The sequence below is a fragment of the Balearica regulorum genome, chromosome 18 (assembly GCF_011004875.1).
Source record: "Balearica regulorum gibbericeps isolate bBalReg1 chromosome 18, bBalReg1.pri, whole genome shotgun sequence".
Taxonomy (NCBI): domain Eukaryota; kingdom Metazoa; phylum Chordata; class Aves; order Gruiformes; family Gruidae; genus Balearica; species Balearica regulorum.
In genome coordinates, this window is record NC_046201.1 from 110950 (window position 1) to 138566 (window position 27617).

The following is a 27617-nucleotide window of genomic DNA, read 5'->3' on the forward strand; positions in this document are numbered from 1 at the left end:
ACCCTTCCTGCTACTAAGTGCTCTCTGTGTGCTGCCTCTGAGTCCCAAGCATTATCTTATGGTACTGTGTGTTCCTCTCTACTGCCTTTCTCTAAGGGACTTGACCTTGGCAGTCTGCCTGCCACCTCGGCATCGGACCCTCTGGGCCTTCAGTGGGACTTCTGACCTGTGGGATCCTGGGATCTGCTTCCTGCCAGCTGGCTGTTCCACTGGCAGTGTTTTCTTTTGCTCCCACTCGATTATGTCTTTTCTTCTCTGCACTTAAGGTGTACAGGCCGCGGGTCCTGCGGGGGGACTTGATCCCTAGCTTGCCAGTAGCATTCTCCTCATCCACGTGGCTGTCCCTGTCATCCCTGAAGATATTTGTGCTGGGGACTCAGTGTCAGTGTTCCTTATGGTGTGTTGCCCTCTATTTACATTCCTGGACACTCTCTAGAATATGTACCCATTTCCCAGTCCCAGGGCAATTGTTTCTTCCCACCGTACCTTGTATTTTACTTAGGCAGTCTCCTATGCCTCCTACTCTTCTGTCTATCCTGCATAATGGCAGAGCCTGACATCAGGCTGTCGTGTGCCCCGCAGCATAGCCCACTCCATACTTTGCCAGAGATGTGTTCCTGCTCAGTACCTGACATCTCAGGTTTCTCTTGTTTGTTATTGGTCCTCATCCTGTTCCCCCAGCTTCTGCTGTATTTTATCTATTCTGATCAGACTGTATAATGCATGATGTATATTTACTGTTTTATATGTCTAACCTTACTCATAAGGTAAATAGCAAACCAGCTACTAGTGGTAAAGAAACAGGCAGTATACAAGTGATGCTAACTTGTATCAATGATTGTCTTTTTTTTTTTTTTCCGTTGGAACTGTATTGACATGATTGGTGTTTTTTTTTTTTTCCCAACAATGCTGTGGTACAGCTACTTAACAGTGTAGCTGTGGCCTATACTGATTGCTTGTCTCATCATGACTTGCACATAGTGAAACAACTGTGCTAATACTTGGGTGGTCTTGGTTCTGCCTGTTATTGCTTTATCAAGGAAAACAGTTGTGGCTAGAGGTACTGAAGCAATACTGGCTGTATGGCATTTTCTTTCTTATCTTCTTTTCTGCAGTTTTGAAAGGAAGAGAAACAATCTCAGTTTATTAGCTTTGCTGGTCTGCCGTGCACATCTTAGTCTTGGCACAATAAGGATGTGTTATAAGGATAGCAAGAAAGAGAGAAGCAACTACAACTTCTTTATACTTTGAACAAAATTTTAAAGCTTTACACCTCTGACAAATAGGGGTTGTATGGAAGTCTGAATGTTCTCAAGTATTCCTCTGAAATGTTCTTCAGCATCACCTTGTTCTCCTTATTTGGTTGAAAAGTGACTGGCTCAAACATGGCATCTAACTTCTTGTTGAAGTAGCGTTTTAGTAGTAGCAGTTGCAAATCTCCGCTGAGTCAGATATGCCAGCCACATTCAATTGGGTGTCATTTACAGCCAAGACATCATTTTCCTTTGGTAAAGAGGCTGATATGAGTCCCATTAGGCCATCGTGTGGGGGAACAGGAGTACCTATCAATCACCTCTTTCCGGATGTGCCTGAAGTAAGTGGTTGGATTGTAATGGGTTACTTTACTGTTTAGATTGTACGGGTAAGCTGTGCTTGTTTTAAGATGTTGTCTCTTACTTATATGTATGCTGTTTCCTAAGTCATTTTTTAATGTTATCATATATAGGTTTGCTATATAAGACATCCAGGCAATAGGTGCGATTTGTATTTAAAATTACACTGTTATTTCCGTTATGGTCCTTCTTGAAACTAACTTGCAATTATAAATACTGCTACTATCAAAGGCAAAATGCTCCCTTCTCCCCTATTAAATTGCATTTCTAAGAAATATAGCTCTCTGTGATGGAAAGCAGCATTTTAAAATTACAGGAAGGCCCATTCATTCATATTTTTATATGAAATTAATGATTCTTGTGTTATATGTAACCCAAACTCACCTCAGGATACCGCTTTCAATTTACCAGTGCCATTAATTGAAGTGAGATATATGGAGATTGGGAGGAAGGTTGTTTTTATAGGAAACTGTGTGGTTTAATTTTAAGATAATTGTAGAGAGAGATTGTAAAAGAAGTATTGTTTTTCCTAATTACCTCTTCCCAAGAAAAATTGTGACTTCAGTTTGATGATTTCAAGGAAGTAATAGGCTGGAGCTGTGGTCTTGTTTTTGATTCCTCACACAAAGGTCTTGTCTAATAATGTATTGCTAATTTTAGCTAGTGAAGCATACGTCAGGTTTTTTAAAGGCACTTACAAAAGCTTTTTGATACCTTAATGGGTATAGACTGAGCATAGTTTCTTTCAGTGCCTTGAGTCCAGAAACCATCTCCTAGGCATTTTTTATCTTTAATGTATTTATGTTTGGGGTGGAGGGGGGAAGCAAGTCAAGTTTAGTTAATCTTTTTAACTGTGGTAGCCATAAGATGCATTTGGAGTAACAGTAGCTGAAAGGAAGATACAGAAAGAGCAAATCTTTCTTAGCATTGCATGTTATAGGCAGGGAGGCAGTACTGTTCATGAATATCCACAACAGTGACTTTTACAAAAAATATCTATTTCTGCTTACCCAAATGAAGAAGATAGTACTTATACTATTTTCTACCATGGTTTGAAGATTGCCAACAAGAAGCGGAATATGAAGAGAAAACATAATTTTATTTTAATTGCCTTAGGGATAAATGTGACATCTAGGCCAGCAGAACTGAAAGAGACTACCAGATCATTGTGTTTCTGTAGCAGTGTTTGTTACCCACTGTACCTGGGAAGAGCAAGCTTGAATTTTTTTATGCTTGTCCAATGGTCAGAGACTCATTTTTTGATCTTGGAGAATTAGAGTTGTCTAGTGTGTTTGTGAAGAAAAATGTTGTTTAAATTGTGGCATCCTTTAGCATAGAGATATTGCATCATATTTGCTGATCTGGAAATCTGTCTTTCATTTAAAGAGATTAAAGAGCCACTATTTGAAAGGCACGCTTGTCTGATTTGTTCTCTGCATCCCTGTGCTGATCCAGATAGGATTATCTATAACCACTGACACGGAATAATACTGTACAGTGAGAGAACCTGTATTGACTCCAGAGATTTGGGACAATCTCTGTAGAGATCTGAGCAGAAATTACCATTTTTTAATTTTTTTTTTTTTTTAAGCAACCATGGTGCTTAAAAATAATGTTTTTTCTTCTACAGAGTTTATAATTGGATATTAAGGAAATATGGAGAATAAACAAGAGGAAGAGATGGAATTGAAGCAGTTTTACCAATAAAAGCACATCATCTGTGTTGTTTATTTTCTTTTTTGTTTTAATAACCAGTTAATATGTTGCTGAAATACAGCTATTTCCTCATACCTGTTGGCCTTTCTGGAAAGTAACTTCAAGGTAGCTTTAACTGTGGACAGAACAGTAGCTTTGTATTCTCGTGAGTAACTGTGGGAGAAGATAAATGGCACATAGCAGTTAATATTGTTGATATAAGGTTGGTCTGTGACTTGATTTGTCACAAATGTCTTCAAGAAAAGAGAAATATGCATGTAGTTTACAGTGACTGAATCTTTTTATGCCTCTATTTTCAATCTGTATAAAGAAAGGAGAAAATTATGTTTTCCCACCCTGAAATTTAGTGGCATCTCATAATTAATTTGAAAAGTAGCATCCCTGGACAATGCACCACTATAAATAAAAGTAAATTCTGCTTCCAGAAGTGGCCAATGCCTGATGGTTCAGGAAACTGTACAATTTAAATTTAAAATTTACTGGTAATTAATAATCAGCTCTGCAGTAGATTGGGAATGACGAGATACTTGATTTGTGTTAGTTATCAGTCTAAACTGTCTTCTGTCAGCTGCTGTTTCAGATTTATTGTACTGTTACAAATAGAGAAAGAACTAAATGATCTCCTTCAGTGGAAAGAAAAAGAAGGGAAAGAGCTACATGCTTGCTAGTTCCCGTGTTAAAAGAAAATGCTGCAAATGTCAAAAAGCAACTCCAAGACATACATGAAAAATTTAACAAATTGAAAGAAGATTTTGTCTATAATCTAAGAATTTTAGGAGAGGTAAAGAGTTAGAACACTATGATGTCACATTGATTAATTTGAAAACATCTGAAAGTGCTAAACAGGCAGAGATCGGTGATCTTAGAATACAACTGGGGCAAATGTTTGTCAAGGAAAGAAGAGAAAGATGCAAACTTCATTATCACTATCGACAACACATTGAAGAACACATATTAGACCTGGAATGGTTTTGCAGGTGACATGTGACTTCCTTAGAACAGTATGCAGGAAAAGAGAAATTTAGCTTCTCTGACATATTTGGATTGGGATAAAACGGTAACATCATTCATACAGTAGAGAGCACTTTGAGCATGGAGATACAATTATCTATTCTGACAGAGAAACACCTAGAACATGGTAAGAGTGAGGGCTAACAGAAGTGACCTAGACTGTCTTTACACCTCCTAAATCTTGGTTTCCACAGTTGCCAATCTGATTTCTGGCCACATGTTAGAGAAAGGATAGCATTAAGTGAAAGTGAAGATGCTCTTAAACATGCAGTGTGTCCCTACATAATTTACAAGGGTGTACGTTGGGGAGACAATATGACTGGATGGAGATGGTATGATTATAAGGGAAACATAGTGTGGGGAGCAGAAGAGGATTTGTCAGAAGGAAATGCTTTTTCCTTGGGCACTGAAACACCTCTGGGAAATGAGATGAGTCTGAAAGTATTGTGATATGTCTCCTGTGTGTAATATCAAGATGCATGTACCTTCTGTGTACGTGAAGAGACATGATAATGGCATCAACCATTGTCAATAATATTATCTGAAGTTACTACACATTACTTGCTATATTGTGCTGTGGACTCAACACAAACGTTTCAGCCTTTCAACTATTTTTAAGCCATTGCAAGCTAATCTTACAATAACGGTTGGGTTTGTGCACTCTTAAATACATTTTGTCCCACCTTCTCTTATAGGCCTCTGTGAAAGAAAGAAGTCTATTGGGGCATATCCAGTCACAGGACCAAGATTTTTTGATTAATACAACCAATTAAAAGATGAAGATAGCTAAAGCAATGCACTTGTTTAGTTTGGCCATTCTCACTAATTTTTATTATTCTGTATAGACTTCTAAACCTTGCGGGGGGATAAATGCTTATTTCTTGAGATCTGTCTGTGCATCATTCTTGTCTAATATAACTACTGTCATCAGTTATAACAGTATCTTTGAGATTATTCTGTGTTTAAAATGGTAACTGCTGTAAAGTGTTCTGGGTCAAACTGCAGTTATAATGTAGAGATGACTGGATAGGTTTTAGATAAGTTTTTTCATTTTTTAGAAGTGATCTGGACATGGATCTGGAATTCTTCAAAGGTCACTAACTGATTAGTGTTACTGTGGTTCTGGAGCATATGCAAATCCGTTTAAAGCCAGTTCGGGAATTTTATATGGAGCATATCCTTTGGGAATGGAAGGAAAAGTTAGAGTCTTTTACACCCAGCATTGCCTCTTTGCCCGGCTGAGCTGGATGCTGATCACTGAACAGTACAGCAATTATTCTTCTGATCTGCCTTGCCCTGGAGAGTTGTGGGATGAACAAGGGAGGTGTAAAAGTGCCTGTCTAGACTACGCTGAGATAACACTTCTGTTAGACTTTATTTGTATGCATAAGTGTTGGCTATAGGATTCAGATTAATTCAGATGAAGTGTAAATTTAAGAGGAAAATCTAGCAGAATATGAAAGTGAATATGCATTTAGCTGTTTGTGACTATCCAGTTCTAGTTTGCAGTTCTGTTGATGTAGTCACTATGTGATCAACCTTATCTAACCAAATGCAACGATCGTTCAGCTACATGAAATAACTGTAATATAGAGTCAAAAGTAATCAGAAGGTTGCAGAACTGCGTGATATCAATCCAGGTCTAATTGGCCATGTAACAAGCTGAACTAAGCCTCTTGAGTCTTGCAGGGATAAATCCAAAACTTGAAAAGGTTCAGTGTATCATTAGAGAACTTATGGGTCATGGTATCAGCTCTTCAGATTTGTTTGAAATGCTGACCTTACTGGTATTCTTCCATTATCCCAGAGAAACTTCTTTTGTTGAGATCAAATAAAAATACTAGGGGGAGGAGAAGAAAAGATATGGAGCTGCTTCTATTTTTGAATGTATCTAAAAGCTCAGATTTCTGCTGGGCAGCCCTTGTTTTGCAATTTTTTCTTACGTAACAGACATTTTTGGGTGGAGGAGTAACTCCGTTATATTTAAGTGGAAGTCTTGCGCTACTTTTCAGCAGATCCTCAATATTTTGTATGCAACTAACTTTTGAAGTATAGTTTTGAGAAATGGCATAAACTGTTAAAATTGGTTTCAACTGATTTATGAGAAAAGATTTTGTGGTGACGGTTTCTTTAGGAAATTATAGCATCTTGTATTTATAGTTATGTGTTACTGTTTAAAAAAAATTACATATGTATGCCTCATTAGGTCATCAGAGATGCTCTTTAAGGTAAATTTGTTTTATTTTTGTTTATAGCTCTAGGAATAATCACATAGATCATCAGCATGAGGAGTATGTGCCTCTAAAACATCACATGGAGAGAAAAGTCCAAGAACTGGAAGGAGAGTTTGCCTGTCAGAAACAGGTATAAGAATATGGAGAAACAATGTTGTGTTGCTGCAGTGCCATCTAGCAATACTTTTTAAATTAATTTTTTATTATTATTACTACAGTGTTCTGGTTTAACATTGCTGTATTTGTACAAGCTTTTTTTTTCCCCTTTTTTTTTTTTGCTTAAATTGATGAGATTTGTAATGACAGTTTAGAAAATTATGTACTACTTGTGTAGTAGCTGTTGCTTTGAATGTCTGGCAGGGGCCCCTTGTAAGGAACTGTTAAGAATGTGTTTGGTAATCTGAGATTGTGTAAGATTATTTTTTGCAGACAGCACACTGCTAAATTTGTTAACCTTGAAACTGCAGGAGAGGTCAGCATCTAGAAAGCAGAGGCAGCCTTAGGCAGGATGGATAAATGTATGTTGTTTATCATACTCCTAATTACAAGGCACTTCCCCCCCCCCCCATCTGCCTCTTATGTTGCTATAATTTCATCATAAAAGGATAATCTTACTAACAGTGAATTTGACCTTTAACTGTGATACCTTAAGGGGGCATTATACCACCTCTCTATATATTGCAAACTTTAAGGAACAACAAAACCTTCCTTCTTTGTTTTTGTATAAAAATGTATTTGATATTAAAATTACTTTAAATTATTCATATATGAATGCATTTAATCATTAGAACTAGAATGGTTAATTTTTGGCCTGGCAACCAAACCAATATATTAATACAAATGGAAGTGGTAAAAGAGATTGTTAGGCAATTACATCTTGCACCCAACACCTGCCAATCCAAATCTCACTGCTCTCAGTATAGTAGTCCTGCTAAAATAACCCATCTTCATCCGGGAGTCTTTTACCCCTTTACTCCCCAAAGACAGTTTATGAACCTACTCAAAGGAGTATGAGCACTTCTCACTTGATAACTGGCTTGATTTAGAAGTTATCTTTGTGTGTTGTGTGGTTAAACAGTAGTGATATAGCTGATTAACTGCTGTTCCACAAGCGTAAGGGCACATCATCTAATACACAGTATTTCTCTTAACTTTTTTTTCTTCCTCCTGTAGTGCTAAAGCAGCACATCTTACGTGGTTGCCATTGGGTCTCTTTGCATTCATTCCTTGGAACCTAACACACGATATTGCATCAATTAGCCAAAATCCCTTGTGACCTCATCCTCTTGTTTTCAAGTTTCAATTGTGATTTATCATTTGAACTCCTGGAAGTAGTATCTCATAAATGCTTTTTTTTACTACTTTATCAGTCTAGGCACTTGAATGGCTGCTCACTGCAGCAGTTTAATTTCTGGAAAATCCGTGGCTCCCTTATGAACAGTTTTTTGTACGCTTATGAAACATAGGTGTTGTGAAGAATGAGTTTCACACTTCTTCAGTGGTGTCTTCACTGGTGTCTTTAATTTCTGTGCGTTGGGCTCTGAATAATTTGCAATGTTACTTTGGAGGAATTTCACACCAGAATGACCATTCTGTAGTACTGTTCTTGGGATTGAAATGTGAAGTCCTCTAAGAGGTTTTTGTTTTCCCAAGTATGACAAACAATGTGACTGTTTTGATTATTTTCCTTTAAATTAAAATCCAACAGCTATACAGGGGGAAAAAAAATTCCCATAGCTTCCTATCTCCTAGCAGCCCTCTTGTCACTTTATCTTCAGAGTGGAAAACATGGTAGTATTTTTGTGATGACATTTCGGTAAGGCTATAGTTTCTTAGCTTTTTAGTAGTTCTGCGAGTATTCACTTTTAAAGTCTCTTGACTGCAGTGTGCTCACTTGCTTCAGTGGTGGTTTAACCGATAGCTTAATCATTCAGCAAACCAAGGTGTATAGGTAGAGTGGGAAAAAGCCCTCACATTAAACCAACTGATGGTGTTGGGAAAAGCAGACACGCTTTCAGAAAGAGGGCTTGTGTGCTTAAAAGATTGCCAGCTTTTCCAGCTGTGTTGATTTTTGTCTAATAAAATAAATTCCTTCTGCCTACAAACTTTACTTTGCCAAAGGCTTATTAGGGTAGCAAAAGGTCACCTGGCCATTAGTAGTACCAATGGATTCCTGCATCCTGAACGTTGACACAATTGGAGTTAAATTTCTGGTTTTGTTTTCTTGCCTTGTCTTGGGCCTCCTGTAAAGGACACTGCTGTAGTAGTGTTTTTAGTTCAAAATAACACTTTGTCTTATTGCGGTCTTGTCTATAAAGATTACCTGACCAACTGCTGTTGACTCAGTATGAACAAAGGAATTGCAACTGCATGTATACTTATTAAATGTAAATTTGCACATATTGCTTACTCTCTGATATGCAGTATAACTCTGCTAGTACAGAGATTTCAGAAGAAATCTTTAATCTTTGCAATTTTCAGACTTGAGTGCTTGATTAGATATCTCTAATAGTGTTTCAGTTTCCAATACTGCTTGCAGCTGCGTTTGAATGTAATAGCTCTCAGTATGTGTCATGTGCTAGATGCTATTATAACTTTTTTCTTTCTTTACAAAACATATTGTCTATATTGCGTTATGTATTTTATATATATATTTATATATATATAAAATTTGCACCTGAATTCATTGTGGAAGTGTTAAGCAAGGGAAGGAGAGGTCATCTGCAGTCATTTCCCCCATGTATTAGTGAGGCTAGCTGCAGGGGAAGCCAAGAAGTCAGTGAATAAAAAATGGTGCGAAAGGAACTTTAGGCAGAGATAGAAAGGGGTACTACACAGGATAAATGTTAATGTAGGTAATAGGTGTAGGAAGAGGATACGAAATGGATATTTAGCAGTAATATGGGAGTAGAAATCTAAATAACATCAGAGGTTATAGCTTATGCGGAAGATGCTTTAAAGTGCATTGTTGATCTCATGCTTATACCATGCAAAATGTTACTTAGGAATTTGAAAAACCACAAACAAACAAAAGAACCACCCCTCAAAAAAAAACCCCAAACACCTCACACTTTCTATGCTATTTTAGTTTGTTTCTGGAGCTGGTGCTAACACTTCAACTGTGTAAGGGCTCTGGACCTCTTAAAAAATTAGGTTCTATCAGGCTCTCATTAGAATTCTTAAGTCTTGTTCTCCTCCTTTCTCAGGTGAAGCTGCTGACCAGAGAACTGGAGGCTCTCAAAGAGACTGGAATGCAAACACCAGAATCACTGCACACAGCAGAAATGTTTGACCTGAGACTGGAGAAGGAAGACGAGTTCAGCGATTTTGTTGCCGTGAAAGACGCTTGGTATTGTACAATTTTGATTATGATCGAAATAAACTGCTTTTCACAGACTCTACAACTCCACAACTCTTTCAACTTACTTTTCTTCACATACTCTTATTTTAGCAACAGCTTGGGATGGTGTACGTGAATGAATTGATCTCGTAATATGTATTGTTAGAACAGAAAGAGGGAGCCCTTTGTATGAAATATTTGCTAAGTTACATGGATTCAGGTTAATTCTGCTACATTCTTTCTGGATGTAACCTGTCTCACTTTAAAAATAAAAATTTATCTTAATGGTTCAATGGTACCTTCTGCCTTTACTGCAAAAAGGAGTGCCTCTTCCAAGCAGTAAATACAATGAAAAAACTTAGTTCCTCCCACTTCTAGTGTGTGCAGCTAGTTTTGGTGTCTCATATTTCACACACTTGGTTTGAATCCACTAAGTCCAGTTGTGTTCAGTCACAACTTTATACTTTCTTAAGTAGTGACAGACAGATTGTGAATATAGTGACAGAAAATAACTCATTCAAGCCACAGTATTATTTGGGGTTTTGTGTTTTACTCATCACTAGTTCAAACTTAAGAAATAAGACATTTTCTGTTCCTTCTGTTTTGCTTTAATCCTTTATATCCAAAATTTTGGATATATTTTGAAAAATTTATATGCAGGTCAATTTCAGAGGGTAAGAACATTATACGACTATTACTTGCATGTCTCCTTTTTATTTACTGTTGGATTTGAGTTTTCTATAGGTGGTATTTGGTGGTCTTTTCTTCTAACAACTCACTTCTGTCTTATTTTAAACCTGGTCTCTAGTGTTGTGTGAGTATGTCCTCAGGAAATTAATCTGTGAATGAAAACTGAATATTCAAGGAAGCATTTTTGCTCCATGGATTTCTACAGTCTCTTATTTGGGCCATCTGATCATAGCTGTCCTTCAATTGTTCAATTACTGTGAAGAATATTTTCAGTATGGTAAAAGAGTATGTTGAATGGAGTAGTTTACCTGTTAAAATAGCTTCCCTATGAGTCACCTTAAGAAAAAAACAACTTAATTTTTAGGATAAACCTGATCCCATAATTAGGTGAAATACTTGTGTTCTTGCTAATCACAAACATAAAGTTCTGTGATAAATTGGAGTTAAATTCTTTGCAGTGGTATAAGAAGGATTTAGCCCTAGTCCCAAGTCCAACTAAATAGTGGCATTCTTAGCTTGAAAAAAACCACCACAAAAGACCTCCCTGCAACCTGCTCCACTGACAAGTGCATATTGATTTCTGTTTCCACTGTTTCCAACAATGATACTTTGAATTTGCTTGAACTGAATTGGTAAGAAAGTAAATCAACAATATGAAAAAATAATGTACTTGTATTGCTTGAAACCTCATTTTATTCTGTCTCTCTACATCTTCTAGGCATGAAGAACTAGCTCATGCTGCCAAGGAAAAGGATGCAATGCCAGCTTCAGTGAAAGAAGCCCAAGTCAAACAATTTAAAAAGTTGAAGCAGCAGATTAGAGAACTGCAGATGAGACATAAAAGTCTGGAAATTGAGCTATGCAGAAGAGAATGGAGTTACAGTGTTTGTTTAAGAGAGAAAGATGCCCTTATTAGAAAGTGAGTGACTTGATTTCTATTGTTTAATAAGCCGTGATAAAAGAATTCGGAACATCATACTTACCGCTTTTGTGCCCAACTTATTTATGTTCAAAAGCTCACAGTAATTCACGGTTAAACAGATACTACACCTGGAGTACTGTATCCAGTTCTGGTCACCACAGTTGAAAAAAGACACAGACAGGCTGGAGAGGGCCACAAAGATAATCAAAGGCTGGAGAACCTGCCCTGCAAAGAAAGACTGAAGGAGTTAGGCCTTTCCTTCCTGGAGAAGCCTTGAGGGGAACCTCATTACAGTTTTGTAGTACATAAAGGGCAGCTACAAAGAGGATGGAGGCTCTCTCCTCACAAGGAGCCACGTGGAGAAGACAGGGGGCCATGGGTACAAGTTGCACTGGGAGAGGTTTCATCTCAATGTAAAAAAGAATTATTTTTTTTACAGTGAGAACAATCAATCACTGGGACAACTGCTCCAGGGACATGGTAGAGTCCTCATCACTAGAGGTTTTCAAGACAGGATTGGACAGGGTACTAAATAATCTCATCTAGGCTTCCTTTCCCATGAAAGGTTGGACCAGATGATCTTTCCAACCTGGGCTGTTCTATGTTCGATGTATACTGTTGCAAGAAAATTTGTAGCAAAATTTCAATGTATGCATATAAACAGTTTTATGATTGACATAATCAAGAAACATCTCCTCAAGGTTTAACAAGAAAATGAAGTCATGTGGAAAAGAAAGTATCTGGGAACCTAGAGAAGGAACAACACACTAGAAGAAAAGAACTTCATTTATAACCAGCCTGGAAAGAGGCAGCTGCCAGTCCGAGAAGGCCATTGGGAACTAAAGAATTGCTTAGGTGGCCTGCATTTTGTATGATCGGAAATGCATGGTTTACAATATGCATTTGGATCATGAAAAAGTCCCTCTGAGCTCGTAATGACAAAAAAAAAGTCATTGCACAGTTTTATGTACAAGATTACATTACATGTTTTGTTAATTGTCTTTAAGTATATATTAACATGGGAGGAGGGATGTTCTTGTATGTAGACTTCAGGAAGAAATTGTAGCACTGAAAATAGGACAAGATTCTCATCTGATTGCGATTTCTAAGGAGTCTGCCTCTAAAGAATTCCAAATTCAATCAATGCATGGACAGGAAGAGAAGTTGGGGGCACAGTTGGCCAATTTCCAGAAATATGCAGAATGGTGAAGACTAAGACTTTGTCTAAAGTGACATTTACAACCAATCTTAAAATCTTAAGAGTGCCCTGAAGTCTTGACAGCTTTGTGTTTTGAAAACTCAGCCATATAACAATTGAACCTGTCTTGAAAGCCCCTAAATTCTGAATATGACATTTGTCTCATTTTGTGCACCTCCTATCTCTTCTCCTTCGACAGTACTTTTCAATGTATGTATATGCAGCAGCCTTTGAGCTTAGGAATTTTACCCTGACAATCCAACAATTCCTACCTCTTTTGTATCTCATTTCTGTTATTAGCAAATTGGAAACATGCTGTGGATGGTATTGCTGAGAGCAGTATTGGTGTTGAAGAGCAGTTTATGTGGCTTGAGCTGAGGTGACCTCCAAAGCCTGACTCTAAATACCCATACAAGTGGACCGTAGGAGACTGCTGAGCTCTAAGCAATTAAAATGCTTTTGTCCAGTCAAATACTTAGCGTGTATGGAATAAAATAGATAATTTGGGAAATAGAACAAGGAAAAAAGATGATGACAGCAAACAAGGCCGAGATTTAAAAAACAATCAAACAAAACAAGTAAACAAAAAAACCCACAAAACATTCTGGTGATTTATCCTGCTGAAATTAACAGCATTGCTCTGTGTATTATAGGTATAAAAAACTGTATCTGGCAGCTGAGCGAGAATGGATTCTGGAACAGAGTAAAATGCAAGCAGAACTGGACTGGCAGCAGCTCTGTGAGAATGCTGAAAGTAATTGGTATCAGAAATCAGAGGATCTAACACAAAGCCTGTCTTCACCAAGAGAGCAGGTGAGAATTTCAAATTAACACTGCTTAGGAACCATCTGTTGCATAGTTTTTCCATCATGGTATTTCTCAAGGGAGGCATGACTTCGAACTTCTTTAAAAAATCTATAAAACGGTAATTCTATATTGTGCACAGCAGTTCATCAAATATATTTGTTCAGAGACCAGAGCGATGACACTGCTTTTCTCTTGGCATTGTAGCAGAAGAAGAGAGATCCCTCTTAGTTAGACTGGCCCCAGGCCGAAAAGAGTTTCAGATCACAGTACAGCTTGAATTCTATCAAGGGAACCATATTAGTCCTGGAAAACTCAGTGTATTTTTGTATGGAAAAAAAATCTAATTTGTGAAGTGTACAAGCTTCTGTTTCTGAAAAATCAAACACATGTTTATTGTTTAGAGACTATTAGACAATGGGCTAACAATAATTCACAAAGACCAGTTGCCTAGTAAACTCGTGGGTACAGAGGAAACACTTGTTTACAAAGTTTAGAATGCAGGCATTTACTCTGGTGTTTTATTTTACCATTGTCTTCCTAAAATGATTCGTAGGCATCAATAGGTGTAGCATAGGAACGCATCTGACAGATGAATTGGTGTTGTCCATTTCATATACAGAAGGTGAGGCAAGGAAGACAAATTATTTCTCTGTGAAGGCTGTTTTTGACAGAGCCAAAAGGGATATACTTTTAAGTCCCTGTCTTGTGATTGAAAATATCTTTTTCTTTGATTTCCTTATTTTCTTTTTCCTTTTTTTTTTTTTTTTAATCTGTACACCCTTTGTCCTTGAGATACTGACATCCTCTGCTTTCCCTCCCTTCCCTCCCTCCTAGGTAGAAGCTGATCTGCAGAAAACAGACTACAGGTTGCACAAAATGATAACTGTTCTTTCTGCTTTGACTGTTGAGAGAGAACAGACAATGCAAGCATCATTTAATCAGAGTATTTTACCTGAAGGGGAGAAACAAGTTAGACAACACTTAATGACAACTTTATGGGGCTTGTTTCCACTGGACTTCTTGTAAGCAGTTCATCTGTTTCATATGTTTAGTTCAAAATACAGACATCTCTAGCCTGAGATACACATAGATTAAGCATCACAGACTTCATTATGGCTCTGATCCATTAATCACTGGCAAAAGGAGCAAGCTGGATGTAAACAGTTGCTCCAAACAGGACAACGTACTGTACCATTATGGCACATCAGAATGGGAAGGATTAATTTCTGTAATGTTCGTGAAACTCTGTTAGCTGCAAATCAGTGTAGATTTTAAAGTTGTTAAAATTTTAAGGCAATGCTTCAAAATACTAATTTGCCAGCTGTTCAAAATGATGTCTTTTGTTTTCATATCACAAACTAGTTTTCCTTTGAATGCTACTTATTAAAATACAGATATTTTTTTAAAAGCCATTCAAAATTGCAAATATAATGCTGGTTTGAAGCCATGCTGAAGGATAATGCATTATGAGTAGAAACTTACCTTTTGTAAAAGAATGAAAGTAAAGAGTGTGCTGCAGTGCACCCTACTGGGCAGCTACAGATGCTCACAGGGAGCAATTAAGAGTGTATTATCAGAGCTTGCTGATAACAAAAACCAGTGTTATGCAAGCCTAGTGGTTTCTGAATGCAGAAGGTCTTGTATTCAGAAAGATGCTTCCTGAACACAGTTTTTATAATGAATTAGACAAAAGTAGACTGCTAGCAAAAACTTAGTATGGAGCAAGTATGTTTTTCCATTTTCATTTCAAACTGGACTGATTTGCCAATTGATTGTTCAAATACCAAGAAAATCAGGGTTGGGGAGGGGTTCTTCTTTTACTGTTCGCATTCACTTTTGTTTTCCACTGTAACTGACTGTTAATACTGGTGGCAAGACTTTGTTTCATTGTCACACTTTTCTTTCTGCTGTTAATATACTCTGACTCTGGTTTGTACTTTTGGCTTGTAGGATGAGCAGTACCCATCTCAGCAAAAGCATTTTGGTCTCTGATTTATGTGAAGGGCCATTGTTTAAAAACCAAAGAAACAACAACAAATCTATTATTCTGAACTAGAACCTTTTATCTTAATTTTTCTATACAAAATGAATTGTAAACAGAGGGGGGAAAGTGATTAAAAGTTTAAAATTGATAACATTTGTGTCAATGAGCCTTCTTAAAGAAGGAATAGTAGGTTGGCTAGCCGCTGGTTCAGATGACCGAGGCAAGAAAGATTAAAGTTTAAATACACCCTGATACAGTATCTTCAGGATACGGTCCTTTCTTCAGATTGGTCTGAGACCCCGTGAGAGTGCTAGAAATATCGCAGTAGTAATTTTTGGCCTTTAATTAAGCAACAAAGATGTGAAACACACCAGCCTGGAAAATCTTGCTTGTAACTGATTTTGAATATGACTTAGGTCATGTCTGCCTAACTGGAGCATGCTAATAATACCATAGAAGTGAGCAAATAAGAAAAGATTGCTTACAGTAATTCTGGATGATTATGTGGTCTTCTGTCTAGACCCTTTTCCACTAGAAAAAATCTGGAACAGTTGTATTTCTGGTTCAAACTGCAATGGTTCATGTGTATGTTGCAGGTTGAGATGAAGTTCAGGGCCCCAAAATTCAGAACACACGTGAGTGATGTACTGGTACCTACTGGTGCCTTTTCCTTCATGCCTTTTCAATCTTCCTGTCCCCTCTCCTCACCTTAACAGCCTTGGAGAGATTGTAAAAGCCGAATAGAGATTATCCTTATCTTCTGCATACCCTGTACTGTTAGTTTTTTTATAGTAGTTAAAGCGGCTTTGGCAACCTGGATTTTGTTAGCCTCTTCAGTTCTGGAAGTCTGTTAGAATGGCATTTGCTCATCAGTTCATACTTCCAGCAAGTATAATTCCAAAAGTCAGACCACAAGGCCTTTATGAAGGCAGAGCTTCAATCATTATCTGGCACATGTTCTTTTTACATTGTTCGCTGTTAGCTTATCTGTAACTAATGCGCAAAAGGAAGACATTGCTACTTATTTTAGAATTGGAAGTGCTTAGAGGTTTTCTAGATGATGTCCATTGTCCAGGTTGTATAGATGTCATCCATACACTCCTCCCCCTTTTCCAGTTTAGCAAAGGATGTCCAGCCTCTTTATGTTCTTGTGAACAAATGATCTCCAATGACACTTATGACACTTTTAAGAATTTGCAGGTCAGAAAGGGGACTGCTCTTGAGCCAGTAAGTTCTTTAAGGAGATGAGTTACCCATGCATGGAAGAGATAGATACAGAACACTTCAGAGAACAACAGTGCCACCTCTGTGGCCATTCTCTGCCCCATCTGTGCCTCTTCCCCCATCTCGGGTTCTCATCATAGCACACTCCTCCCTGGCAAATCTCCAGAATAACCTGATCTCTTTCTTTTCTTACTATGGTTCTTTTCTCCCAGATCTGTTCATGGATTTAAAGTATTAGGATCTCTGCTTGTGGTGTCGTGGAGAGAATATGTGTTGCTCATTGATGATGGGTTGTTATTGTGTTGTACTTTTATTTTACAGATATTTCAGTACAATGATAAAAGTTCTCTGAGCAAAGATATTCCTACCTTGGAAATAAAAAAGCTTCAGGAGCAGAATGCCAACCTTCGGGCTGCTGTTGCACAAATGAGGAAAGAAATGGAGAGTCTTGATGAGCAGATGCTGTCCTGTCTTCCTCCGACAGAAAACAGACAGCTTGCAGACCAAGGTGACAACTCTTGCCACAGAACTCTAAATTCAGTTAAGGAAGTGTAGCAGTCACGGTCACAACCTATGAGGGCTACCCAACCCACAGGTGTGTAAAGACTGTGGGGTTCTCAGGATTCCACAATACGCAAGCACACAGAGGTCTGAGATTCTGAGAATGTCTATATTATAAATTACTACAAAACTATTATTAATAAAAACAAATATACACACACACAATAAGTCACTACAAAATTACCGTTAGGAAAGTAAATAAATGTGTGTGTGTATATATATATTGCAAGAGTAAAGCAAATATATGTATATGATGAGTTATTACAGAATTCCAACTAGTAAAGCATGTATGTGGAATCATAGAATCACAGAATGGTTTGGGTTGGAAGGGACCTTTAAAGATCACGTAGTCCAACACCCCACCCCACCCCCCCATGGGCAGAGACATCTTTCACTAGATTACGTTGCTCAAAGTCCCATCCAACCTGACCTTGCACATTTCCAACGATGAGGCATGGACAACTTCCCTGGGCAACCTGTTGCAATGTCTCACCACCCTTATCCTAAAAGATTTCTTCATAGGAGAGGTATTCTAGCCCTCTGATCATTTTCATGGTCCCCTGCTTTAACAAGTTCATGTCTTTCTTACAAACCTTTACCTGTGCACATGCCTATAGATATATTATGTGAGGTGTTACTGGTATGACACTCACCAAACCACTCCCAGAAGTGGGGCTAATCAATGACAGAAAAAAAGTCTCACTTCAAAGATGATCCACCTCACTGAGTCTGGAGCCAGTCAGGCGTCTCCAGTGAGGGTCCCATCTGTCCTGGAGATGGCGTGCAGGGATGCTCTTGCAGAGAGGCTCATTTTGGGTAGGTAGTGAGTTATTTTATACCGTTTTGATGTAGATACGTAAGTGGGCATAGGGCAGATGGGCAGTTCCAGATATAGTTGTTGATGACTCTTGTTTTCCTGGAAGGTCAGTTCGTTATCACAGTTCCCTTGTCCTGCACCCATCAAGCTTTCTTCGTTCTGCCTACTACAGCCCTTCTTTGTTAGTATGTTTACCTGGTGGCCTTTGTGGTGGCTCTGTCAGCAAGCTAAAAATTTGAAAACATCTCAATATTAAAAATGTATAGTTCTTTCAAATGCATCCCTTTACCAGATATTGTCACATATTAGTTGGGTGATTTTTAGCATCTCTTAGAAGCATGTCAGTATATCATGTCTTACACTTGATTTTTACTTTCTTTCATTATCCTTCATGGGAAAGTCAAAGCCGATAACATTAAAAAAAAACCAAACCAAACCTGCAGAATGTATGTCCATTGCAACTAGATACATTTTGTAGTGAATTTCTGGAAAAATTGTTAAGGTTGGTTTTGATTGGCTATCATGCAGGCCTGTTTAAAAACAAAACTGGATTTTTTTCTTCATAAACATTCTCGTGACTTTTGGAAGTATGGAGAAAAGAGGAAAGGAAATCAACTGTAACTTGGTAATGGAGTAACCGGCTCTGATTTGTTTTGATTTTTTTAAAAAAAAGGTAAAGTATAACTTCTTCAAGGTCATCTTTTACTTCAGTGGAATAAGTAGCCCTGTGTTTAGCACCTTTTACCAGTTATTTAAGTGCAGCTAGATAGCTCCTTTATACATCTCTGTGCTTCATCTGTGTCAACATTTGTCCTGGTTTCAGCTGAGGTAGAATTAATTTTCTTCCTACTAGCAAGTATAGTGCTGTATTTTGGATTTAGGATGAGAATAATGTTGATAACACACTGATGTTTTGGTTGTTGCTAAGCAATGTTTACACCAAATTAAGGACTTTTCATACCGCCCTGCCAGCAAGGATGCTGGGGGTGCACAGGAAACTGGGAGGGGGACGTGGCCAGGACAGCTGACCCCACTGGCCAAAGGGATATTCCATAGCATATGACGTCATGCATAGCCTGGGGGAAGCTGGCCGGGGGCAGGGACTGCAGCTCAGGAACTAGCTGGGCATCAGTTGCTAGTTGTCTGCAGCTGGTGAGCAATTATGCTGTGCATCACTTGTTTTGTATATTCTTTTATCATTGTTATTGTTCTCTTTCTTTTCTGGCATATTGAACTGTCTTTGTCTCAACCCGCAAGTTTTGTCTTCCCCCCCCCCCCCCCGGCCAATTCTCTCCCCCATCCCACTGGGGGCAGGGGGGGAAGTGGGCAAGTGGCTGTGTGGTTGTTTTGGCTGCCTGCCACATTAAACCACAACAATTTTTAATTTCTAATTGCTTCAAACTATTCCAGAGGCACCACACATTGTTTTGTGTATTTCAGAAAAAATAAGATGGGTTTGATGAAAGGCATTTTGTTGTAACAACTGTTTTCTGTTTTAATTTTGCGGTGAGACTGGATCTGTGTGTTACCAGTTTGCAGAATTAGTTTTAAACTGTCATTTGTACAGTAGTGTGAAATCATAAGCTAATTAAGTGTGCGGGCATTTTTAATAAATATAAGCATATTCTAGCTTTGTTAATAACAAGACATTAATAACCAATTAAAGCAAAACCTCTGTTAAATAAAAAAACAAATTCAAGCATAGTTTTGTGTCATAGGCAGCTAAAGTTAGTCCACTGTTTTTTAAAGCTGTTATAGTCCAATACGTAAAAGATTTACTGCTGCTAGAGTTTAGCAGTGTCCAAGAGAAGCAATAATCTTTTTCAGGTGATAAATATATTTTCAGAAATGTATTACCTGTTTTCTTTATGGCTGAAATACTTTATTCAACTAAAATAATCTTTCTTGTACCCCTTTTAATAATGTATGGAGATTATATTCAATCACTAAAAGAGACCTCAATGTTAAATCTGACAATTGTTTAAGACAGTGGGAGAGTAACTTGGAGAGGCGCTTCTGGTTTCTAGAAAGTCATCTGTTTTTTCCCCTGATTTGTCCCTATACATCAATATGTTCAAACTCACATTTTTACTGGAACTAAAAGAAGAATTTTTCAGTATTAACTTGCATTTATTGGTGATTTTTTTCAACGGTGATTGAAAGAAGCTTCTGTGTCTTAATTATTCTTGTTATACTCAGTATTGCCAGTTTCCCAGGAACGATTAAATAATGCAGGATTGGAAGAAATAAAAACTTCTCTGTGCTCCTTACCCGTGAATTGACACATTTCTAATGTGTCGGTAACTTCTGTATTTTGTAGCTGACTGATGCTTGTGTATTGTGAGACTGTAACATTTTTTGTATTTCTTCAGCTCCGTTTACAACATATCTTCTGAAGTGGTATATATGTATATTAACGAGACAAAGTTCTGAAGTAGCTGTTGCTGTGAAAGCCTAAACTCTGTATAAATACATATACGTTCATGTTATCCTTCTCTTCTCTTTTAGGTTCATTGAGCACAAACAAAATGTCAGCTGGAACCACTTTGAGCAATATCAGAGTCAGCTCAACTAACTTGGATCATATAGTAAACCCAGACACAGGAAAGGTATGAAGAGGTTTAAACTACCTAAAATATCTGTATGCACATGTGTGTGTGTAATTAAATACATAGCATATTATTTTTGTTTGAATAAATATTAAAAACTGAAGTAATATTCGCTTATGTGATCAGGTAGTACTGAGTGTAAGTTAGATGAGAGCCAGCAATGATTTTTTCAGCCAGACTTATGCTCATTCTTTCTGTGGAATAAATTTGACTAGTCATTCCCTGGCACAAGTCACTCTTGGTCTTTCAAGCCCTTGATGTTTTTTTTTTTTTTTCCACTTGCAAAATCTTAGACTACTGTGTATTATCACCTCTTTGAGGTTTCTATTGTAAATCTATATTTTAGTCTTTTTTTTTAAAATACCAAAAATCTTTCCATTTGCCTTGTAGTAAGGTGAATAGAGGTGAAACTGTAAATACTGTGTCACTACTGGACTCTGAGGAGAAAGTCCTGTGAAGCCTCCGTTGGAGGTAGCTATGCAAATGGATTGCATGCTCGGTGAGCGGGGTGGGTGGCTTTTCCTTGGGAGAACGTCCAAACCGCTGGCCACGACCACCTGCTTGCCAGCCCCGGGCCCCACCAGCGGGACGTCCGGCCGTGGTGGGCTCCTGTGTGTGCCCTGTAGGCTGCTGGGCAATGACTCGGTATGACCAGGAGGAATAACTGAGCGCCAGCGTCAGTTCAGAGCCCTGCCACCCACGAAGGAAAACCACACTGGCTCTGGGAGCATTTTTACTCAGTTCTAGGGTTTACAAATGTCGTTTCCATTGTGTTATTTTAAAGGGTAGGAACACATCAGCATTGAAGTGTGACAGAGGCGCCTCTCAGAAAAATAATGAAGGAATTGAAAGCAGGGACAAATACCTAATATTACATAAGGAGTAAGTCACTATATGTTCTCCCCTTCCTGTCTCCCAGTGATTTCATGGTGTAGTAAACGGAGTCTAAAGTAAGATAGGTTAAAAATTCAGTTTAAAAATAAGGGTTTTCTAATTTTCAAGTAATCTGTAAAATCTACCAATATCTGTTTCATGCTTTAATCTTACTGTTAAGGCTCACCAGTAACCATCTAAGTTCAAGAAAACGGAAATAACAGCTAAGTAATAAATAAGGATAAGAGGTGCTGATTACATTTAAAGCTAAGAGCTTTAGGAACTGAAGTAACATCAATGTTTAAATAGAACTTTGGACCCTTGAGAACCTTGTGTGAAAACATGTACAACCCACCAGGTGCAGATCATGTTTAATCTTAGTTGTATCTTTTTGCCGAATATAGAAGTTTTGTTCCTGCGGTCAAATTATATTTAGGAAATATTTGTGTGCCAGTATAGACAACACAGATTTGGTTTTTCTCTTTGGCCACTTCCAGAACTAGGTGAAAACTGAATTTTATACCAACTATTCTTCTCTGTTGCAGAAAATGTTTTACAAACTACTGTCCAATATGCATTCTCATTTTCTTTGTGTTTCTTTAAGGGGGATAGAACCTTGAAAGAAAAGTAGAGAGTGGCTTTGTCTTGGAGGCAGTTAAGATAGGAACTGAACATTCTCTGTGCCAGAGATTAATCCTTTGCTTCATGGTGCTAAACTATAATTGAATGCTCAGGGCTGGATATGAGCACATTTTTCAGGCAGCGATGTGCATCTTCATTGTGAAATGCTGAATTACTTGTGCTTTACATGTATAGGCTCATAGTAAATACTGTCTTCACTGATGTTGAACTATCATTTCCTGTCTATTTCTGCTGCCTGCTTTATTTCTTCTTCCATAGCACCTAAGAAGCCTTCTTAGGCATAGACTGGCAGCTGGAAACAGTCCTGAGACTATCTTACAAATAATGGGCAAAACTTCATTAGAATTCCTTACTGGATTTTAGAAGTGCTTATCTTTTATCATTCTTCTACACTGTCTCTCAGCTTCTTACATTTATTAATTGCATGCTAAGGATGTACTTAAGGCCGTGATGAATTATAGGCAAGAATATTTCTACCTCGGGGAGTTTGGAATCTGTTGAGCAATAGTGGTAACTAAACATGGGGGTGCAGATGCAAAAAACAATACCGAGAGCCGTAGTGATAGTTTTCTTTTTTCTTTTTTCTTTTTTCCATTTAATATAACAGAGGTTATAATATAACAGAGGTTCTGGGACCATAATCTCAAAATGATAGACTCCAGAGCTAAAATGTAGCTAAAGAAAAAGAAGGAAGTTTGTTGTGGAAACTAGTAAAATAGGCATGTAGACTTTTCTGTCTATGTATAGTTTTCTTCTTTTCACTTTGTATCAGCTCTGAGGAGAGTTTTTCCTCACACCATTTTTTAGTACCCATCTTTTCCATGTTTTCTCTCTTTCGTATTGCAGAGTTTTACTCTGGACATGATCTATAGGTAAAAAGATTTCTGAGTTCCACACATAACTCTACAGCTTACAATCTGTCCCCTGAAAGAAAAATCTTCTGTGTAATGCTGTTGAATGTTTTTATGAAAAGTTCAGGAAATTATTTTAATGTACATGACATATTTAGATACTTGTGGCAATGCGTAGTATTTTAAAAGTCTATAGGGAGAGGATTTGTTCAGTGAATGATGAGTATTTAAATGGATATTGAAAAGTCTCCTCTGTGGTAAAGAGGCTGAAAGAGGACAGTTTAGAGGTCTTCAAAAACAAGGATGTGATTTTTTTTTTGGTAAAAACTTTGTCACAATGTATACATGCAAGTGGACGCGATTAGGTTTGTAGAGGCAAAACTGATTGTAGAATCTTTACTTTTCTCTCTGCAGCCTTTCTCTTAAACAATGTTTTAAATTGTATCTGCCCCATATGTGTGTAGCATGTGATGATTATACAAAGAAGGGTTTGTGGTAGCTTGCTATCTGCTGTAAACCGCTTTTTTCCACATTTTATCTTAAAATTAACTGCTCTTTAATTTACAGTTACACAGTTTTTATCCTATGTGTATTATTTTACACTTACAGTTAACAATATTTGTGAAAGCATCCCAGGCTGTCATGGTGTTTTGCTCCACAGTTTAATTTGCCCGATATTGCTAACAAAGTCTTGAAAGTGGACCCTCAAAAATGGGCTGTAGACTTCAACTTTACACTTTTTCTTCAGCTGGCTTCTAATATGTGTTTATACAAATCTCTAAACCTGCAGACCACACTTTCAAAATACTCATTATAAGCACTATCTGGGTTTTTTTCAGGGACCAAACCCCAAAGTTCTTGAAGAAAAGATGGTAGATCTTGGACAACAGTTACCTGACATAGGTCCTGGTGTTGGTCTTCAATATGGTGTCAGTTGCACTCTACAAGGAATGCAAAATAAACTGAAGGAAGCAGCAAGAAAAATCTCAATTCTGAGCCAAGAGAAGCAGCAGCTGATTGAAATGGGAAACAGACTCAGGGCAGAATTTGGAATGGTATTAAAGGAAGGTAAATTAATTCTACAGAAGAGTGCTAGCTTATATATTTAGAATAAAACCTGGGAATCAGTTCATCCTTTGAGCTGGACAGAACTAGGCTTTAATATGAAAACAAAATGCTGGACCTGGCTGATTCTTGATCTGCATAGTTTGTGTGAGACTGCAGTGCTAATTGTTGCAAGTAAGACTATCCTGTGATAGGAGGTGCTAACATAGAACAATGAGAGTCTGTAGGCAGTAACTTTTTGTAGATGAACATCTTAGATGAAGGACTCCCTGGTGCTTAGATGTCAGTGTGGGAACTGGAAGTTGAACTAAGACTTAAGAGCAGAAGAGACGTAGTTTATGTCTTGGAATAAAAACTAATGCTTTAATAAAGTGGAAGAGAAAGCAGAATAAGCTTACTATAAACTTGAATCAAGAGTATGTATAATGTAAGAAGATTTCACTGCGGACGTTTAACTTCCATGCAACAATTGCTCTGGCAGTGAAGCAAAGGAGAAAAACACAAGGCCTTCTTCTGCATAGGGTTGAATCCATCTGCAATGGGAAGGCCTGTGTTCTGTGGTTCATTTATATCCACTATAAACACTTGCTGGGAATGTAATACTGAGGACAAAATAACAACAGAGAATGCCTTCCTTAGTATTTTCTCTCCTTTATAGGACTTGGACATCCTGTTACCTCTCAGTGCCACACAGTTTGTATTACCTGTGGTAGTCTTTTTCCAAGAGAACTTGTCAAAAGAACACAGTGTCAACTGTCAGCTTTAAGGCATCTACAGCACAGGCTTACAACACAGGTAATGATATGCACTCTGAAATTGAGTGATAATGAGCTGTTAAGCCAGTTCTAATCCCATGACTATAACTTAACTTTCCTTAAAATTCTGCATTTAAATGTCTTTTACTGTCTCTAGCTCAAATCTTCCTTTGGTACCTTGGAAGATTTTATAGAACCATAGAATATCCTGAGCTGGAAGTGACCCACAAGGATCTTCAAGTCTTGACTCCACACAGGGCAACCTAGAAGTCAAACCATGTATCTAAGAGCATTGTCCAAATGCTTCATGAACACCGACAGGCTTGGGGCCATGACCTTTCCCTGGGGAGCTTGTTCCAGTGCTTGACCACCTTTTCAGAGAAGAACTTACTAATATCCAGTCTGAATGTCCCCTGATGCAGCTTTAAGCCATTCCTTCACATCCTATCGCCACACACCAGAAAGGAGAAATGAGCACCTTCCTGTCTGCTCCCCTGGTGAGGATGTTGTAGACAGCAATGAGGTCATCCCTCAGTCTCCTCTTTTCTAAGCTGAGCAAGTCAAGTATCCTCAAGTCGCTCCTCATAAGTCTTGCCCTCTAGTCCTTTCACCATCTGTGTTGCCCTCCTTTGCACACATTCTAATATTTCTATATCCTTCTCATATTGTGGAGCCCAAAACTGCACACAGTACTCGAGGCAAGGCCACACCAATGCTAAGTATAGTGGGAGAGTCACTCCTTTTCACTGGTTAGCTATACTGTGCCTAATGCCCCCAGGATATGGTTGGCCCTTTGGGCTGCCAGGGCACGGTGTTGACTCAATACATTGAGTTTACCGTCAACCAAAACCCTCAGATCCCTTTCTGCAGGGCTGCACTCCAGCCTCTTGTCCCCCAATCTATACAGACATCCAGGATTACACTGTCCCAGGTGCAGAATCCAGCATTTGCTCTCATTACATTTCATACGATCAGTGATTGCAAAGCGCTCCATTTTATCAAGATCTCTCTGTAAGGTCTCTCTACCCTCAAGGGAATCAATGAGTCCTCCTAATTTAGCATCATCAGCAAACTTACTGAGTCTGCACTCAACTCCTATGTCCAGGTCATTGATAAAAACATTGAAGAGAACTGGCCCTAAAATTGAGCCCTGGGGAACATCACTAGTGATTGGCCGCCAGCCAGACGTTACCCCATTTACTTAAATGGTTATATTTGGGACTTCAGTATTAACTTTTTTAAACATAATTTTCATCCGAGGAATTTCAGAAACACTTGTGTTAATGCAGCATAAATGCAATCCTGAATTACAAATACGAGTTTCATAAAGCTTAGTTTTAATTAAGATAGGCCATTTGAAGGATTTAGAGTATGTTCTAAGTTAAACCTGAAAAGGATTAATCAGTGAGCATATTTCCAAATATCCACAGTGGTGAGATTTAAAAAAAAAAACTTGTCCAAATTATGTAATAGCACATTTTCCATATGTGAAAGCAGGATATATAATTAACCTGTCTCTTATCTTTTGTAATTGGAATACAACTTTGAATAGTGAAATTGCAGCTTTCATCAGAGGGGCAAATGGATAAATCCTGGCTCCCCTGGTAGTTAGTGGCAAACCTCCCAGTGACTTCAATAGTCAGGATTTCGCTATGTACTTTACTTAATTGATCAGCAGATTTGTTCCTGTGAGGATTGAGTCAGAGCAGCTGATTGTCGTTGTAGTTTTGAGGGCAGTAGACAGTGTTCTTTCAGAAAGGGTGAGGTTGTTGCTCTGAGGTATAACACTCCAGTAGAATTATTAACCAAGTTCAGTTGGGGAAATACTTCCTCTGGGAACCTCTCTGGGCAATTCGTTCCAGTGTTTGATCACCCTCCCAGTAAAGAAGGTTGGGGTTTGGTTGGGTTTTTATCCCCTTACACTTAAGTAAGAGTGTCCTGTACTTCACTTTCTGCGCATTGCCTCTCATTCTTCCACTGAATACCACTGAGAAGAGTCTGGCTCAGTCATCTGTACCTCCTCCCACCATCCCCATCAAGTGCTTATACCTGTTGAAAAGAACACTGACCTATCACTGCTGACCTATCTCTTCTGGAGGCTAAACAAGGCCACCTTCTCCAACCTCTCCTCCTATGTCAGATGCTCCAAATCATTGATCATCCTTGTGGCTGTTTGCTGGACTTGCTCCAGTATGTCCATGTCTTTCTTGTACTGGGGACCCCAAAAGTGGACACAATACTCCTAAATGTCACTGCACCAGTGCTTGGTAGAGGGAAATAATTACCTCCCTTGACCTGCTGGCAGTGCTTTTCCTGATGCAGCCCAGGACGCTGTTGGCCAAAGGCCTCAAGAACACGTTGCTGCCTCATGTTCAACTTGTAGTCCACCAGGTTTCCTGTTTCTTTTCTGCTGAGTTGCTTTCCAAGCAGCCAGCCTCCAGCCTGTTAGGTTGAAATTGCAATCTCCTCTGCCTTTGGGGAAAAAATCAACTGAATTAAAGCTACTCTCCTCTGGAGGATCCTGTTTATTTTTAATTCTCTCTTTATGTGTTCTTATTTCTCTTAACTGAAATCAAGAACAGATTGAGAGCCTTTCTGTAGATTACTAAGGTTTATCCAGGAATACATAGGAGATTGAAGTTTAACGTGTCTCTTTACATACTAAGATCTCTGTGATAATACGAAACTACACAGGAGATAGTCCT

At 38.3% G+C, this 27617-nt stretch overlaps 1 protein-coding gene across 1 annotated transcript in view; it reads left to right on the forward strand.

Moving 5' to 3' along the window:
• CCDC57 (coiled-coil domain containing 57) overlaps window positions 1–27617 on the forward strand; it is a 40533-nt gene that overhangs the window by 338 nt on the left and 12578 nt on the right. The window contains exons 2-11 of the mRNA XM_075770285.1: window positions 4166–4306; window positions 6596–6704; window positions 9781–9923; window positions 11323–11523; window positions 13378–13537; window positions 14366–14500; window positions 17061–17247; window positions 20626–20726; window positions 23932–24160; window positions 24816–24952. Coding sequence (XP_075626400.1) covers window positions 4212–4306; window positions 6596–6704; window positions 9781–9923; window positions 11323–11523; window positions 13378–13537; window positions 14366–14500; window positions 17061–17247; window positions 20626–20726; window positions 23932–24160; window positions 24816–24952 — 1497 coding nt within the window. The 5' untranslated portion in view covers window positions 4166–4211. The remainder of the gene's footprint in view (window positions 1–4165; window positions 4307–6595; window positions 6705–9780; window positions 9924–11322; window positions 11524–13377; window positions 13538–14365; window positions 14501–17060; window positions 17248–20625; window positions 20727–23931; window positions 24161–24815; window positions 24953–27617) is intronic.